The 14,877-nt window shown below is 52.1% G+C and overlaps 3 protein-coding genes across 3 annotated transcripts; 1 reads left to right on the top strand and 2 right to left on the bottom strand.

Moving 5' to 3' along the window:
* Positions 1–351: 351 nt before the first annotated feature.
* TrAtP1_009641 (uncharacterized protein) lies at positions 352–4,931 on the top strand. Its single transcript, XM_014091271.2, has 7 exons — positions 352–913; positions 974–1,039; positions 1,134–1,192; positions 1,260–1,278; positions 1,360–1,425; positions 1,483–3,209; positions 3,280–4,931. Exons 1-7 carry the CDS (start codon positions 911–913, stop codon positions 4,379–4,381), a joined length of 3,042 nt encoding a protein of 1,013 aa, XP_013946746.1. The 5' UTR covers positions 352–910; the 3' UTR covers positions 4,382–4,931.
* Positions 4,932–5,897: 966 nt separating this feature from the next.
* Positions 5,898–7,984, bottom strand: TrAtP1_009640 (uncharacterized protein). The gene is made up of 5 exons (XM_014091273.2): positions 7,785–7,984; positions 7,668–7,720; positions 7,467–7,593; positions 6,331–7,413; positions 5,898–6,272 (listed from the first exon to the last, which is right to left on the bottom strand). The coding sequence occupies exons 1-5, from the start codon at positions 7,832–7,834 to the stop codon at positions 6,056–6,058; spliced, it is 1,530 nt and encodes a 509-aa protein (XP_013946748.1). The 5' UTR covers positions 7,835–7,984; the 3' UTR covers positions 5,898–6,055.
* Positions 7,985–8,400: 416 nt separating this feature from the next.
* On the bottom strand, positions 8,401–13,602 carry TrAtP1_009639 (uncharacterized protein). The gene is made up of 5 exons (XM_014091275.2): positions 12,832–13,602; positions 11,874–12,627; positions 11,171–11,800; positions 10,710–11,094; positions 8,401–10,648 (listed from the first exon to the last, which is right to left on the bottom strand). Exons 1-5 carry the CDS (start codon positions 13,082–13,084, stop codon positions 9,758–9,760), a joined length of 2,913 nt encoding a protein of 970 aa, XP_013946750.1. The 5' UTR covers positions 13,085–13,602; the 3' UTR covers positions 8,401–9,757.
* Between the last annotated feature and the right edge of the window lie 1,275 nt (positions 13,603–14,877).

Here is a 14,877-nt window from a genome sequence, read left to right as displayed (position 1 = left end):
GTTTGTCCATCTACAGTCTACCGTCAAATGCACAGACTCTACGCATAAATTCAAGAGAGAATCTTCTTCCACGCTTAGAATAACACTGATACCCAATCAGCATCAGCAACAGTGCCCTCTTTGTTCGCAATCCTCACAGCAACAACGCCAAGTACCCCTCAGGTACCCCTGCTCCCACGGTACCGACCGAGTACCGCCCACCGCCAGCAGCCAGCAGCCAACAGCCCCCTTCGACCAGGCCACCGAGCACCGCTAAACCGCTAAACCGCTAGGCGCTGGTCCCCACGGCGGGACGCATTTCCCTCGCAGCATTACCTAAAGTCCCGGAACTTGAACTCTAGCTCGTTCCGTGGCAGCTCTTCCTCCCACCCGCGCAATTCTTTTTTTTCTCCTCCTCGTCCCCATCGCTTGCACGTCACTCGGTCGCGTCGTCCTGAGGCTCCAACCCGCGGCCACCACCGCCTCGCATCTCGAATCCGCAGAATATGCCCGCAGCCGACCTCGCCGTCTCCTTGCCCGGACCGCGTTCCCTCTAAAGCCGCCAGTTGCAGCCTCGTGTAAGTGCGAATCGAGCATCTCGACGACCCGCCTCCCAGGCACCGCGACTTTTTCTCCCGGCCCGCCTCCACGCCGTCGAAGCCACGAGCCACGAACATCAAAGACACCGAATCTCTCTTACACGGCTTTTTCATACCGCCCATCTGCAGCTTGCTTACAGCTGGAGCCGCAGCGTCGCATCTCGCCTCTGCTTGGCCCGGATGCCTGTTCTGCCGGGTCCCTCGATTAGATAACGCGCTAAGCTTCCGGCTTCCTCACCTGCTCCTGATTCGGCCTCGACGCTGAATCTGCAACGCTTCTTTTTCGTTCGCCTTCACCGACCGCACGCTCGATCCCAATCCCGGCCGCAAACATGGTACGCAGTCACCGCCAACCACCCGAGGATTGTCCGCAGCTCACTTATACGCTACAACAGGTGCTCTATAAACGGAAGCCGGTGCAGTTTCTGCGCCCGGCTGAGGTCGAAGACGAGGACACCGAGGTATGGCAGACATGACTGATTCACCGCTGGGTCGCCTGCAGCAAGGAAGATGGAGTGCGGGGGCTGACTTTGTCTGATGTTGGCTGCGCTTTAGGTCTGGCAGATTCCTCAGACTGGCGAAATATTTGTGTCCTACGAAGACTATTTGAATCGGTGAGCCTGTCTTGTTTCAGATTCTAGTGCGCCACATTGCTGACGATTTGCCTTTGAAAAATTCTAGTATGGATTTTTACAAACAGGTGATTAACCTTGACCCCACCGCCGTATCTGTCGCATGCAAGCCGGTCGTGGAAGCATATATACTAAAGCTGCTTTCATAGCGTCGGTTCAATGACGAGATTACGGGCCATTCTGGTCTTACCTTCTTTGAGGCCCTCACCAGCGAGGTTCGTTTTACTATATTCCAATCTTCAGCTGATCCCTAGCTCATTTAGTCGTAACAGCGTGCTGGTGGTCAAGAAGTGGAGGCTGCTTTCCCCGAAGCGCTCAAGGGCCCTATTCTGCGCAAAGTCCAATTCCAGACCATTTCCCGCTTGGATAACCTCGTGGACATGGTATATGATGAATTTAAAGCCGACTTTTATCCGGGAGAGGATGTCTTTGTCACCCTTGACGAGTTCAACAACGAGAGACGCCCCTGTCTCGTGCGCGAGAAGACAACCTTTGGTGCTCGGATCTTACCAGACGGGTCGAGCTCTCTCCCTACAAGCCGGTATCTGGTTGTTCTCGGCGGTGGATCTGGGCAAGAGCAAATCGTGACGGATGACAACCTCAGCCGCGAGCGTGGTGCCTTCACAAAATCCATGCTCCGGTCTTTCATAAAGAGAACAGTTACCAGAGAGGCATGGAATGGCGCGCCATGGCTTGTAAAGAACGATTATGCTACCCAGTATCACATCGACACCAGGATCCCCCCTCACCTCCGGCATGACACCAAGATCCAGGAACGTAGGCAGCTTCTGGCGCAGAAGCGTGAGCAGAACTCGCTGGACGGCATAAATGGGCATGGGGCTGTGCCGGCTGGTCCAGTGCGCCTACCTGAATTGAAGCCTGCCCCTAAAAGCCATAAGGGCAAGCAGACTCCCGGCGGCTCAGGGGCCAAGGGTCTCAAGTGGCCTGGCGATATGGTACGCGATGGTGTAAACGGTGCTGGTTATCCACGACACGACGAACAAGCTGCTCTACCACGCGAGCCTACGCCTCCGCCCCCGCCTCCTCCACCGAAGTATCCCATTGAAGATTTGCAACTCGAGCCCCGGAGTGGCATTGTGCGTCCTCCTCTGAAATTCATTTGCAGAGATCCTCCTATCGAAATAGAAGACGATATAAATCAGCGCCAAACCTACCTGATCGATCGTATCCATCGCGGACTCGACATGGAGAGCGTAGGGCCTCTCTTGGAGACGTGGGATACACTCAATGTTTACTGCGAAATCTTTAAACTTGACTCGTTTACTTTCGACGACTTTCTCGAAGCGATGGAAGTTGCTAATTCCAGCAGTCCCGTTCAGCTGTTTGATGAAATTCATTGCTCGGTTTTGAAGATTCTCGTTGATTCTGAGGCTGATGGTGGCAAGGTGCGAATCACGCTGCCGGAGGTGGAAGAAGAGGACAGCGACGAAGGCGAGGACGAGGAAGGAGAGGACGAGGAAGAGAGCGGGGAAGAAGATGCTGCCCAGCCAGAGGACATCCCCGTGGCCAGAGCTACGCGCAGCAGCCTGGCAAAAATCGAAGCGGAGAGGCTGGCAGCCGAAGCAGCGGCTGCTGAGGAGGAAGAGGCTCGAGCGGAACAGGAGACAAAGAGCCGGGCAGAAGAGCTAATGAAGGAGTTTGACTGGATTGAGCACCTGCGAAAACGAAACTTTCAGGATGGAGGCTGGCAGAGAATTATAGTTGGTCTGCTACACCAACTCTCCAAAAACGAGCGTCAGCAAAAAGCATGCGAGGAGCTGTTGCAAAAACTCGTACCTGCTGAGATGGTGCCCTCCCTGGAGAATGTGAAGAAGCAGTATACCGAGCTGGATATCAACTACCGCGTCAAGGCCCTGCAGATTATCTGCATGCTGACCATGGAGACAAAAGCCGTGCGCGGCTACATGGAAGACTGCAGCGAGACAATGACCAAATACCGCAAAGACAAGATTGAGTGGCAGCGACAGCGAAAGCAAGTGTAAGTTTGCAGTTTTACCGGTGGGTTATGGTCTGGGGCATGCTCTTTTACTAACTATCCCGCTTTATAGAACTGAAGAGCTTAGGCAGCTGAATGAACAGCGTAAACTGCTGATGCCTGAAAATGAACCTGTTGAAGAAACAAACGGCACCCCCGTCAAGGAAGAAATCGACGTCAAGATGGCAGACGCGGACGAATCAGTCATTAGCAAAGATGACGAAGCCGAGGACGATCAAGATGAGAGTTCCAAGAAGAAGCGCCGGGGCCGCATCTTGACAGACAAGAGGAAGAAGCATGAGGAAGAGGAAAAGCTCAAAAAGGCGAAGGAAAAAGCGCTGGAAAAAGCCAAGCCACAGCAGTCGAAGCAGTACATCAAACTTTTAAAAGACATACAAAAGAAGGAGGATATTATCAAGAAGTGCGAGGAGGAAGTCGCCATCATCGATAACGATCTACGCGAGGCCGACTGCCCACGAACCCGCGTGCTTGGAAAAGACAGGTTCTGGAATCGGTACTACTGGTTTGAGCGAAACGGTATGCCCTATGCTGGGTTGCCCGACAGCTCTACGGCACATGCCGGATACGCCAACGGATGTATCTGGGTTCAAGGCCCGGATGACTTGGAACGGGAGGGATACATTGACCTTCCTACTGAGCTTCAGAATGAGTACACAGCCAAGTTCAACATGACTGTTCCCGAGAGGAAGACGATGGAAGAGGGCGGAAGCAGCGTTTTTACCGCCAAACAATGGGGCTACATCTCCGAACCAGAAGAACTGGACCAACTCATCAAATGGTTGGATCCTCGAGGTTTCAACGAGATCAAATTGCGAAAGGAATTGGTTGCCTATCGAGAGAGGATAGCCAGGCACATGAGAAATCGGATCAAATGGATCACCGGCAAAGATCTAGAAGCTGAAGAAGACGACAAGAAGGATGATTCGAAGGACGATTCGACGCGAGTAAGAACCAGACCAAGAGCTCGGGATAGGACACCAGAGCATCGCAATCCTTTTCGCTGTCTGCAGTGGGAGAACACAATGGCTCTGGACGAGCTGGGTCACCTGCACAGCGAGCCGCCTCCACCCCCGCGATCCAGGAAGCAGACGAAGAAGCGAGAAGCTATGGCCGAGCCGGCGTCAAGACCAGCCACGAAGACTCGTCGCAAGTAATGGGACACGGGTTGCGTTGTATCTCGCAAGTTTGAATATTGTTTTTTGGGAGATGGATCGTTCCACAGATGGGCAGCGAGCACCCAAATGTATATCTAAGTTGCCAAGTTGGCTCCTGGTTTATGAGCGGCGGATTTCGATATCTCTGCTACCATGGAGCGTTTCCGGATATAGCGCATCATAACGACTGGTTAGATGGACTTTGTATTAGAATTAGACAGGAGTTGGGAACTGATATGAGAGAGACGAGAAGAAAAGGCATTTTTGTGTTTGGTTTTGTATATTTTCTCCATTCCCTTCCGTTGTTTACATGTTGCAGGTATGTTGCAAGGGAGACTTGTGTATATAGCCCATTGAAAACTTTAGTGCTGTTACAATCGAAAAGCTCAATTGGGAACAGCTCTGCTAAATGAAGAGGGATTTTGTAATTGTTGAGTGGCGTTGCTTTGTGAGACGAGTGACTTTGTAAGGATATTTGAGGTATGGAGAGGAGGTATTTGAGTAGGTTGGAATAACTGCCATCTCGTGGCCAGACTACTTTGGATTATCATGATGTAGTTCAAGACTTCTTCTATATGCATCGACAAGACGCATGATGAAGTGCTTTTTCATTTGGTTATAGCTTTTTTTCTAACAGTGGGATATCGCTTGTTCAGCGTCCATTAATTAGACGTTGCTACCAATGGCATATTCAATCCGCACACTTTCGAAAGCTTTTTACGAGGTAACTTGTACAGTGATGTGTATCATGTGAGCTATGGTCTTGAAGTTTGTGGATACATAGCCCAGACAAACATGGCCTATCAACTGATGTGGAGAAGCAGTAAGCTAGATCTATATTCTGGGAGAATGACCAACTTGTTCAGGCATCCCGCTGCTATCACAGCGCCGTCATGGTCCTGGATGGCGGTAGACGGCTCTGTCACATTGCTACTCGAGCATGGATCTCCGACAATATCAAAGCCCTGCTGCTCCGGTGCAAGATGAAGGGCACCTGGGCCTCTAACGGGGCATTAGCAAGATTACTCCCAAAGAAATCAAAAAGTTTACTCCCCTTCAGAATCCATGTCTCGGGCCGCATTGGCCGTGCACTTCTAGGACAAATGGAAGACTCTAATTTTGGTTTACTTGATGTCAAGGGCACAGTGAGTCTCATGAGGCACGGCACCCTGCTGATGGACCATGTCAATTATGTCAATAAATCTCATTCGCGAGATATGAACTCGATACGAATAAGCAACTTTTTGTTTTACCGGCTATTTATCGCAATGGCGGGTCAACACAAGCGCTACCTTTGGCGGGAGAGGAGAATACTAGGGGAGAATATGTCTATTGCAGACTTGGAATCTGTTGGATTCGGCGTCCTGGAATATTTGAAGACACTGGAGCAAGAGATTATCATTAAATAGCAGATGTAATGACGACTATTTAGAAATTGCAAAGGGAGCGACTGAGGACAAACTTTTTTTTAGTTTACTTGTGAATAGGCAAGCAGGAATAAACCAACGACTTGTTTGAACGAAATGGTATTATAATAAGCAATCTTCTGGCGCAATATCTATGCCGTTAAACAATCTTGTACTTCAATCCAATCAATCCCAACATCATTTCCCCAATGTGCATCATGGTACCAATCTACTAAACCCCTCTATATCCAAGACTCGTGAAAATAATCTACTGCTTACCCCCCTTTGCATTAATAACGCTAATCATCTCCTCGCCCTTTGGCGCCGCCGTCAAGTTCTCGTATCCATCTTCGGTAACAAGAATGTCGTCTTCGATACGGACACCTCCGACACTGTAATAGCCTTCGAGGACGTCCTTGTCGATGAATTTGGCGTGATCTGGGTTATTGAGGTAGTAGCCCTCAATGTACTCGCGGCAGAAGTAGCTGATAGTTCCCAATGTTAGCATACTCAAGGTAGAAATGAGGAGAAAATAAAACGTACATGCCCGGCTCAACAGTGACAATCATGTTTGGCTTCAGCACCTGCCTCTCCCTGCTCGACTTCAAGCGCGAAGGCACCAGCTCCTCATCATACAATCTCATAGTTTTCAGCATATCTGCAGAAATCATATCCCGCTTTCCACCATCCAGGCCAAGGTTTACGAGAACCATCAGTGGCAAGTTGCCCGGGACATCGTGCACCTCCAGGCCGACATGGTGGCCCAGCCCGTGTGGGAAGAATGCCGTGATGGTGCCGGCCTTGGCAATCTCCATCAAGTCGCCCTTGAGAATGCCGAGCTTGTGGAGACCCTTGAGGCCAACCGCAGCAGCGTGGAGATGCAGCTGGTAGAATTTGATGCCGGGCTTGACGGCGGCGATGCATTCCTCCTGCATCTGCTGGACAATCTTATACACGGCTGAGCCGTTTGTTGAAAACTGACCCTTGATGGGCAGCGTGCGAGTAATATCGCTAGCGTAGCAATTCCATTCGCATCCCGCATCAAGGATGACAAGCTCCTTGCCCTCCAGGGGCTGGTCGTTGTCCTCATAATGCAGCGTCGAGGCATTCACGCCCGCGCCCGCAATCACGGGATAGGCCTGAGAGCGAGCTCCCCGCGCAGTGGTGACGGCCTGGAAAATGGCCTCAATCTCGCGCTCATTGGAGAGACGCAGAAGCATTTCAGCAACCTTGCGATGGCCCGCACTGGAAACGTCGTTGGCGCGGCGAATCATGGCAATCTCATACTCATCCTTGATGCATCGCGCATTGTTCATGGCAGGCTGGAGTTTCCAGTCGTTGACCTTGAACTTTAGGTCCTTGGCCTTTGACGGCGTCTGGTCCGGGTGCAGGACAAACAGCTGGGTTGATGATTTGAAGCGCGACTCGAGGAACTTGTCCAGCTGCGTTGAGTAGCGCACATCGTCGACGTCGTAGAGCTGCTTCGCCTTGGCGGCATCGGGCGTTGAGCCGAACCAGAGCACTTGTCGGGGCTCGACGTACGGGATCCAGAGGGTGAGGGTGTCTGCGCGGATCTCGTAGGTGACGAAGCAGTCGTGGAAGTTTGCGCCGGTGAGATAGAAGAAGCTGCGGTGCTCGTTAGCAGTGAGATACCACAGACGCCAGGCCATCAGACGTACTATCTGCGCTGTCTCAACGGCGGCGGCTGGTCCGAGTCTTCGTAGTTCACAGTGGCCTGGCCCGGCAGATAAATGATGCCGTCGCTAATGTCCAGCTCCTTGGCGACTTTGCGCGCATGCTCCTTGGCTGGCGGTGACGAGAGGCATTAGTCATATGCGCCAATCTTGATCAATCGCGCTTCTCATCCGCCTGTCGCTTACCGGGATATTTCTTTGATTTCCAAGTGTCGAAATCATCTCTTCTGGCGATTGCTCTGTTTGTCGCAAATCAGTCACTCGGTCATTTAGGAGAGAGCCGGATCGGGTAGCAGCGCTTACACTGCATCAAACTCGTCATCGAGGATGAAGCTGAAATCGACGTCTTCCATCGTGCCGGATGCTTATATAAGATATGTGCTGTAGAATGCGACAAATTTGCAATGCCCCTCTGATATGCGCCCTGGGTAAGGCACAAATGATGGCGATGCAAGTGATGATGCTGATTGTAGATGAGACCAAGTCCAGCACGTGAGTGACATGCTAAGAGCTGTACCTGATCCCTATCGCCCGCTATCTGATAGCAGAGCCTAGGCTACCCCAGGAAAAGGGAGCACCAGCATCTTTTCGGTTTAGCGTCCTGGCGCTCATCCGGTGTCAGGGGCCGAACCGCGTCCAGCCTCACATTTGGATTAGGCCAGAGTCTCTGACGGGGAAAACCAGTTCAGCTGGAGCCGGAAATCCAGAGAAGATGAGATTGCTCGTCTAGATCCATCCAGCTGAGATGCAGCCCCTGGATTCTGACATGTACATGGTACATATATGCATCCGTTTCCAGTTCCTTCTGCAAGGCAGCTTACACGTATACATACCTACTTTGGCACTTGGCTGCTGCATCTCCTCGCCGCAACAAGGCAAATTCACATCTTTTCCCGCAGATGAAAGTTCATCAAAGACTTGGAATTGTATCTCTCGCTCATTAACATGATGAATATGATGGCAATTCAAATTACAACAACTATCAGTATATCCAACATCAAAATGCCCACTGTCCAACAACTGCTATGCCACAGACCCCCAAATAAAAAGATAGAATCCAACATTCTTCACTTCGTCCCTTTTTCTTCAACTACACACATAAAGTGCCTGCCTGTCATGACGGATATCCGGCTACTAGCATCGGCTACCGCTTTATCCCCGCCTCACACAAAACGCAGCCAAATCTCAAACAACAGCACCGCAAATTAGACCGCATCTCACAACCAAGGAATTCTATTACGTCTTCATCAACACCAAAAACTCAAAACTCAAGCTACAACGACACTAAACACACTGTACATAACACCAATGTACAAACTCATCATACTGCAAGAGCAAAAAAAAGGGAGAAAAAAAACCCCATACTGTAGGCAGTTCCCCGAAACCCCGACCCTCTTTACCTCGCACTGTCTTCGGTGCCGAGCCGGCCACCTCCCCAAACAAGGAACCCGAACCGAAAAGAGAGAGAAGAAAAAAAGTCGGACATTCAGTCGGCCGTTTCGCCGGTCCAACATGCCTTTCTGCGTTAAGAGCACACGTAATCACCTCGACGATGCCCGGTGCGGAGCAATTCGACGCTGAAAGCTGAGAGCAGACACAAAACAAGAAAACAGCGCTGAAGACAGCCAACAGCGTAAAGGTTGGAACTAACGAAAGCTATTCTGTCAATACGATGTTTAATTCCTAAGAATGACGATGATGAAGAGGGAATACGCAAAAGTGATGACGAATGCTATCGTTATTTTTTTTTCTGGAATTTTTTTGTATTGCTACCTATGTGCTTGGATACTGGCTTGTAGTCCGCTGGGACACAACACCACTCTTCGACATCTGACCAATGTACATTGTCGATCAAAAAACATCTCTTCCTTCCCTTCTATCTACACACACGCACTGTGATATGCTCGTATTGGTTTGTTTTGTGTTTTCATGTCGAGCCTGCCGCCAACCGGGGGAGTAAAAAGAAAAGATGAATGGAATAATGATGACTGTGAAACTGAAGCTGAAAATAATGATATGAGACCCAATGAATTCTAAAACACCCGCCATAATGTTCGAGGTATAAGAGATGTTGGTAGTCGTAACATGCAAGTCTCGTGACATTTTCCGCCCACATTGTCCAATGATTGGGTTATCAAACGCAAAGAGAAAATGGGGGTTGAGTAAAATAAAGAAAAAGGAAAAATGAATAGACGCCCTCCTCCCCTCCCGGCAGACCGCAAGGCTTTCCCGTCTCATATCGTCAAAAAAATGGGTATCATGTGGCAGTCGTTCATTCACATTCCCTGAAATCCACCCCTGCCAGAACCAAAGAAACTCCCCCAGTCGGGTTGCATGCCGTGATCCGTAAACATCTGCTCTATCTGCCGCTCCTGATGCCTTTCGCCTCGTATCGGCCGTCGCAGAGATAGCCCGCCAGGTCGTCGCGGCTGCTGCTGTGGAATTTGCTGCTGCGGTGCCTGTTGGTGCATCCCCATCATGACGTTGGGGTCGTACATGTTCCCTGGCATGTTCATGCCCATTGCGTTGTGCTGCTGCTGCTGTTGCTGCTGCTGTTGCTGTGGCATCATATATGGCGGAGGCTGTCCCATAAACTGATCTCCCATGTCCTCCATTGATGCAGGGAAGAAGAAAGCCGTATCCGGAGGTGGATGGCCCATCGCCACGGAAGTGTCAGTCTTCCCTGAGAATCCTAATTCGATCACCGGCTGGTTCGGATAGGCAAAGGGGTCATCCGAAGGAAACATCAAAGAGTCAATCTTATGCACAGGGTTGCTGTGCATGCTCTGTCCGCTGAGATGATGTGGCTGGAAGGGGTGTCGGTGTGTGCTCTCAGCGGTACTCGTAGAGTCAGGCGTGGCTCGTGACGACAGGTCCATCGGCATCATATCGTTCAAGCTGCTGGTAAACGAAGGCTCTGGATATCCATGCTCCAATGACTGCGCCATGCTGCTGTCCATGGAGCCCCTGGAAGTCGAGGTTCCGTATAATGACATGCCACCACTCCTGCTTCGCATCAATTCATCTGGTCTATGTAGAGACATACCAACGGGGATGACGCTGTTATTTGGTATTTTAACCCCCGGCGCCGTCCTCTTCTTTGTTGTGGATGATGGTCGTGAGTGGGTTGGATCACCAGCCCGCTCTGGTAATTGATCAAATAGGACCTGAAGGAGCATGTCAATAGGAATTTCTTGCGAATAACAGGAAAAAATCAAGCTGTCTTACCTTGAGAGTGCCCGTGACTCTCTCCGCAGAAAGACTCTTGTCAGCCAAGTCTGCAATCATCTGTCTTCCAGCCCGTGCATCGGCCAGCACCTCTTGGGACCCAGGCTTATCCGGATTCTCAAGGGCATAAAACACCAGCGAGAGGACGGAAAAGAATTCGGTGTAGAGCATGAACCAGTACGGTCCGCTAAGCACGCGCTGTTTCCGGATCTCAAGGCCAATGTGGACAATGTTGCGAGATACGCTGATGGCTGCTGCCGCACAGGCATAAGAGAGCTCATCAACCCTGCTGCCTTGGCTTAGTCGAGGAGAGACGTAGTGCAGAAAAGGTCGATACAGAACGAGTTGCACATGAGCATAGGCAAAACGCAGCAGATGTCGGACACTAGTTGGAGATTTACCATTAGCCTACTTCTTGGCATATTCTCCATGGCTCGAAAGATGGATAAAAAGCAACTTACCGAACTACTTCAATTGGCCCATCAGGACTAGGTCGCCACGCTTGTGGAAGTCTCTCAAACCAGTTGTGCAGATCAGTTTCGATTTCCTTAATCTTACTGTAGCTGATGAGATACGTCGACGCAAGCTTGTCCCCTCTCATGACAGTGTGCCCAACACCCTTTGTCGGGTAGATGTTCTTTGTGATTTTGCCCAAGATTTCCATCAACCGGGTGTGGGCGTTGAACGCCTGGAAAAACGAAGGCGTTCCAGGTCCTGGCTGGATGACACCACCGGCCGTGATAAACTCGTCGTCAACTTCCAGAGGATACAACTGGTCGACATCCTCATTACTGAGAAGCAGAGGGAATCCAAGCATGGTGGAAACGTAAATGTCCATTTGCCGGATGACGTAGAAAACCCGTCGTCGAACTTGCTGCTCGATACTTCCTAGCCGTTCATGTTGTAAGTGGCGGTGGAGGCCTATTCGCAGAGATGATCGAAGCGCGATTCCAATGAATGAGTAACAAGTGTTGAGGTTCGCGGTAGACTGGAGGAAAAGAATTATGAAGACAAGAGTTTGGATAGATATGAGATTCCGGCACTCGGTAACATCACGCAGCAGAGATCTTGAGATCTTGTAATACTTGACTCTATTAGAATTGTTGTTAGTAAACGCCGCCGGCAAAAGGAAATAGAAACGTCGGCATGTCATTCTCCTCTTACCCTTCATCGATGGCCTGTCGATACGACATGCCGCCGGAACTGGAGTCGTCCAAATTGCTGTACATGCAGCCCAACGCTAAGACGGCATAAAACAGAGCAAGAAACGGGGTATCTTCCTGGGTTGAGGCATCATGTTGTCGCTCATAGATGTGGTCGAATTTTTCATAAAAACTAGGAACATGAACGATGCGGACAAGGCATGTGGCGCAGCTTAGGGAGTAGTAGCAGAGTTTTCGAGCGACGTCCTTGGGAGGGAGGTCAGGGACGGTGGATATGTTTGAAAAGGGTGAGTTGGCAGCAGTAGTGGGCATGTCGAAATTGACGAGGCCTGCAGTTCTATCAGACGGACGTGGCAGAAACGGCTCCCTGCCCATAGGGCCCAGCAAGCCGCGGAAGTTTTCCTTCATGCGCCGCAAGAAAACAGTACCGGAGGAGATGCCGTAGAAGTCCCATCCGCCCTTTTCGTCGAGATCCAGCTGGCCGATGGAGTCGATCATGGACGTCAGCTGCGTGTCATTGGGATCAGGCTCAGCGGGAGCATGGTTGACCCTTAGCTTGGCGGCCTCGGCGCGCGCTCGTTCTCGATTGTTGAACTCTTGCTGAATGGCAGGGTCAAGGGTTGGATCGGCCAAGTCAATGTCGGGAACAAATTTTCGCAGCAGCGTCTCGGCGCGCTGAAGACGGCTTTCCAGGGCCTCGATATACTGCGGCGCGGGATTCCTCCTCCTGTTTGACGGCTTATCATATGTACATTCTTTGGGAACAAAAAGGTTATGAAGTTAGCAAGGATATCTCAGCAAAGAGGTGCGTGCATGTGTATGTGTGTGCTAGTCAGGGTTGAAGGGGAAACGGCATATATGTATGCAGTCAAGATATGGTCATTGAGACGGCAATATCTGACAACAAAACCACTCCAGAAAGAAAGGTGATGAGCTTCTTGTCCGGCATAGGTACGCACCGTAGCTGTAGACGGAGCAGTGAGTGCAGGGCTGCTTGCCGTCACACTTGATCTTCTTGCGGCGACACTCGTCGCAAGCGCGGGTGACTCTTCGGCGTTTCTGGATGGGTTGCGACGGCGCGGCATCACCGTCGGCGGTCATCTTGTCGTCCTCAGGATCGGACTTGACGCTGTCGGCCGGCGACGGGGCATCGTGGATGGACCAGTCGCCGGCGGGCTGCGACTCGATGGTGGCAGCCTCGTCGTCGGACATGTTGGCGAGCTAGGTATATAGGCGTATGCGGTGGATGGGTGATGGGTGATGGGTGACGGGTATGAGTATGGGTGTCCGTAGGTGCTGTAGGTCAGAATCGAGGGGCTGTTTCCGCTCTGTTCAGCTCGTCCAGACTCTATCGTGCTCGTCTTTCGACGTGCTCGGACGGGCGGCTTCTGGGCGGGGCGCGGGCTCAAAGGGCCTGGCCGCCTCGAGTGGTGTCTGGTTACGTGAGGCCAGGCGAGGGGTGAAGGCGGAGAGGCGTCTGGAGTTTTGGACAGTTGAGAGAGACAGGACAGGACAGGACCCCGGGGACGCAAAGTCGGTGGCAGCGTATGTGCCAATTGCCCCGGCGTCTGCCAATCTAGGCCATCAGATTCACCGCGCAGTCTCTCCCCGGTGCGGAGCGTGTTGGCGAGGGCTTTGGGCGGGAGCGACGTCGACGGAGATGGCGCGCAGGACCAGCAACAAGGACGAGAGGGAAGAAATAGAGAGTCGACGAGCTGGAAGGGAGAGGCCGTCCGCTGTCGACGTCGGACGGGCAGGCCCCGTACTGTGCTGTACATGTACCTGCGCTGCAAGTACAGGCCGCGAGAGGGCGCTGTGGCTGGCTGGGGTTGGCGCGCCGGCCGCTAAAGCCACCTGTGCTACAGTGGCAGGCCGCTGAAGACACTGGGGCTGCAGCAGCCTGCAGAGCGCTGAGTGGAGCGGCACCAGGCTTCAAGCAGTCCAAACTGGCTGCATTACGGCACGCCCGCCGACCGACAGCCGCTTTTGGGGGCTTGCAGCCGCTGGAAGAGCGAGCGGACGCTATGCGCGACGGTCTGAAGCGAGCAGCAGTGCGCTCGAGGATAATCCACACGGTACTTCGCTCAAGGCTAAACGGCCTGAAGAAAAAATTGAACAAGAAAGCAGCAAACATTGGGCCAAATGTGGGGTGTTGCGAGGGCTGCCATTGAGAGCGCTGCCGCGACTGGAGACTGGAGTACGAGGTACGAGGCGCATTGGGGGGGGAACACACGGAGCACGGCACGCAGTACGAGATGCTGCTGCGCTGGATTGCGTACGTCCAACCCACTTCCACCGGCGGGCTGGGTAATCAATCAATCAATAGGGGAGAGGAGGCCCGTTGGCGGTGTTGATGTGGAAGGGAGCGCTTATACGGAGCTCCCTAATCCATCCATACATGCGTGAGCCATGAGCCAGCCATGCGTCCTGCTGCTGCTAGTGGCGCGTGGCTGGCCTCAAGGATTCTGCGAGATTCAGTCGTCTACATCACTGTATCAAGTTATCAACAGCGGCATACTGTACGAGTTCAGTTGCTTGAACTCGACGGAGTTGAGCCCATCTCTTTGCGCTATAAAAGTGCGCGCTTGGTTGAAATGGGCGTGCAACGCGAAGACTGATGTGCAGGTTCAGAAAATTATAGCGCCTGCCAGCATCCGCGCACCGATATAGACCTGCAGCTGCGGGTACAGGCACCAGACCTCGATCTTCACCATCAGCTTCCACCGCATCAAGGCTCCAGATGCGATACCGACTGGCATCTCTATCGGGCCAGCGACCCCATCATGTAGGGAGCTTGATGCTCTCCTCGGTTGCACCGCGGTTCTCTCGGGTGCCTGTGCTTGGCCATGGCATGCCGATTGCATCTGCGACCGTCCATCCCGTCCAGTAGCACAATTGAACATGCGGCGTCTCCACTGCCGGAAGAACGCCCAGACGGCCAGATGGATACCGATACGGAGCGCATATGCGACTACAAAACACTCAGGAGGGCCAGATTTCATGCA

This window comes from Trichoderma atroviride, chromosome 5 (genome assembly GCF_020647795.1).
Source record: "Trichoderma atroviride chromosome 5, complete sequence".
Taxonomy (NCBI): domain Eukaryota; kingdom Fungi; phylum Ascomycota; class Sordariomycetes; order Hypocreales; family Hypocreaceae; genus Trichoderma; species Trichoderma atroviride.
This window is presented reverse-complemented; position numbering and strand designations above follow the sequence as displayed.

Coding starts and splice junctions, on each gene's coding strand:
- TrAtP1_009639 (XM_014091275.2), bottom strand. CDS start 13,084: ATGTCCGACGACGAGGCTGCCACCATCGAGTCGCAGCCCGCCGGCGAC. Junction 12,628..12,831: donor CTGCTCCGTCTACAGCTACG/GTGCGTACCTAT, acceptor TTGTTCCCAAAG/AATGTACATATGATAAGCCG. Junction 10,649..10,709: donor GAGTCACGGGCACTCTCAAG/GTAAGACAGCTT, acceptor ATGCTCCTTCAG/GTCCTATTTGATCAATTACC.
- TrAtP1_009641 (XM_014091271.2), top strand. Junction 1,040..1,133: donor TCGAAGACGAGGACACCGAG/GTATGGCAGACA, acceptor GCTGCGCTTTAG/GTCTGGCAGATTCCTCAGAC. Junction 1,426..1,482: donor TTGAGGCCCTCACCAGCGAG/GTTCGTTTTACT, acceptor TAGTCGTAACAG/CGTGCTGGTGGTCAAGAAGT.
- TrAtP1_009640 (XM_014091273.2), bottom strand. CDS start 7,834: ATGGAAGACGTCGATTTCAGCTTCATCCTCGATGACGAGTTTGATGCA. Junction 7,594..7,667: donor GAAATCAAAGAAATATCCCG/GTAAGCGACAGG, acceptor CGTCACCGCCAG/CCAAGGAGCATGCGCGCAAA. Junction 6,273..6,330: donor GTCACTGTTGAGCCGGGCAT/GTACGTTTTATT, acceptor GGGAACTATCAG/CTACTTCTGCCGCGAGTACA.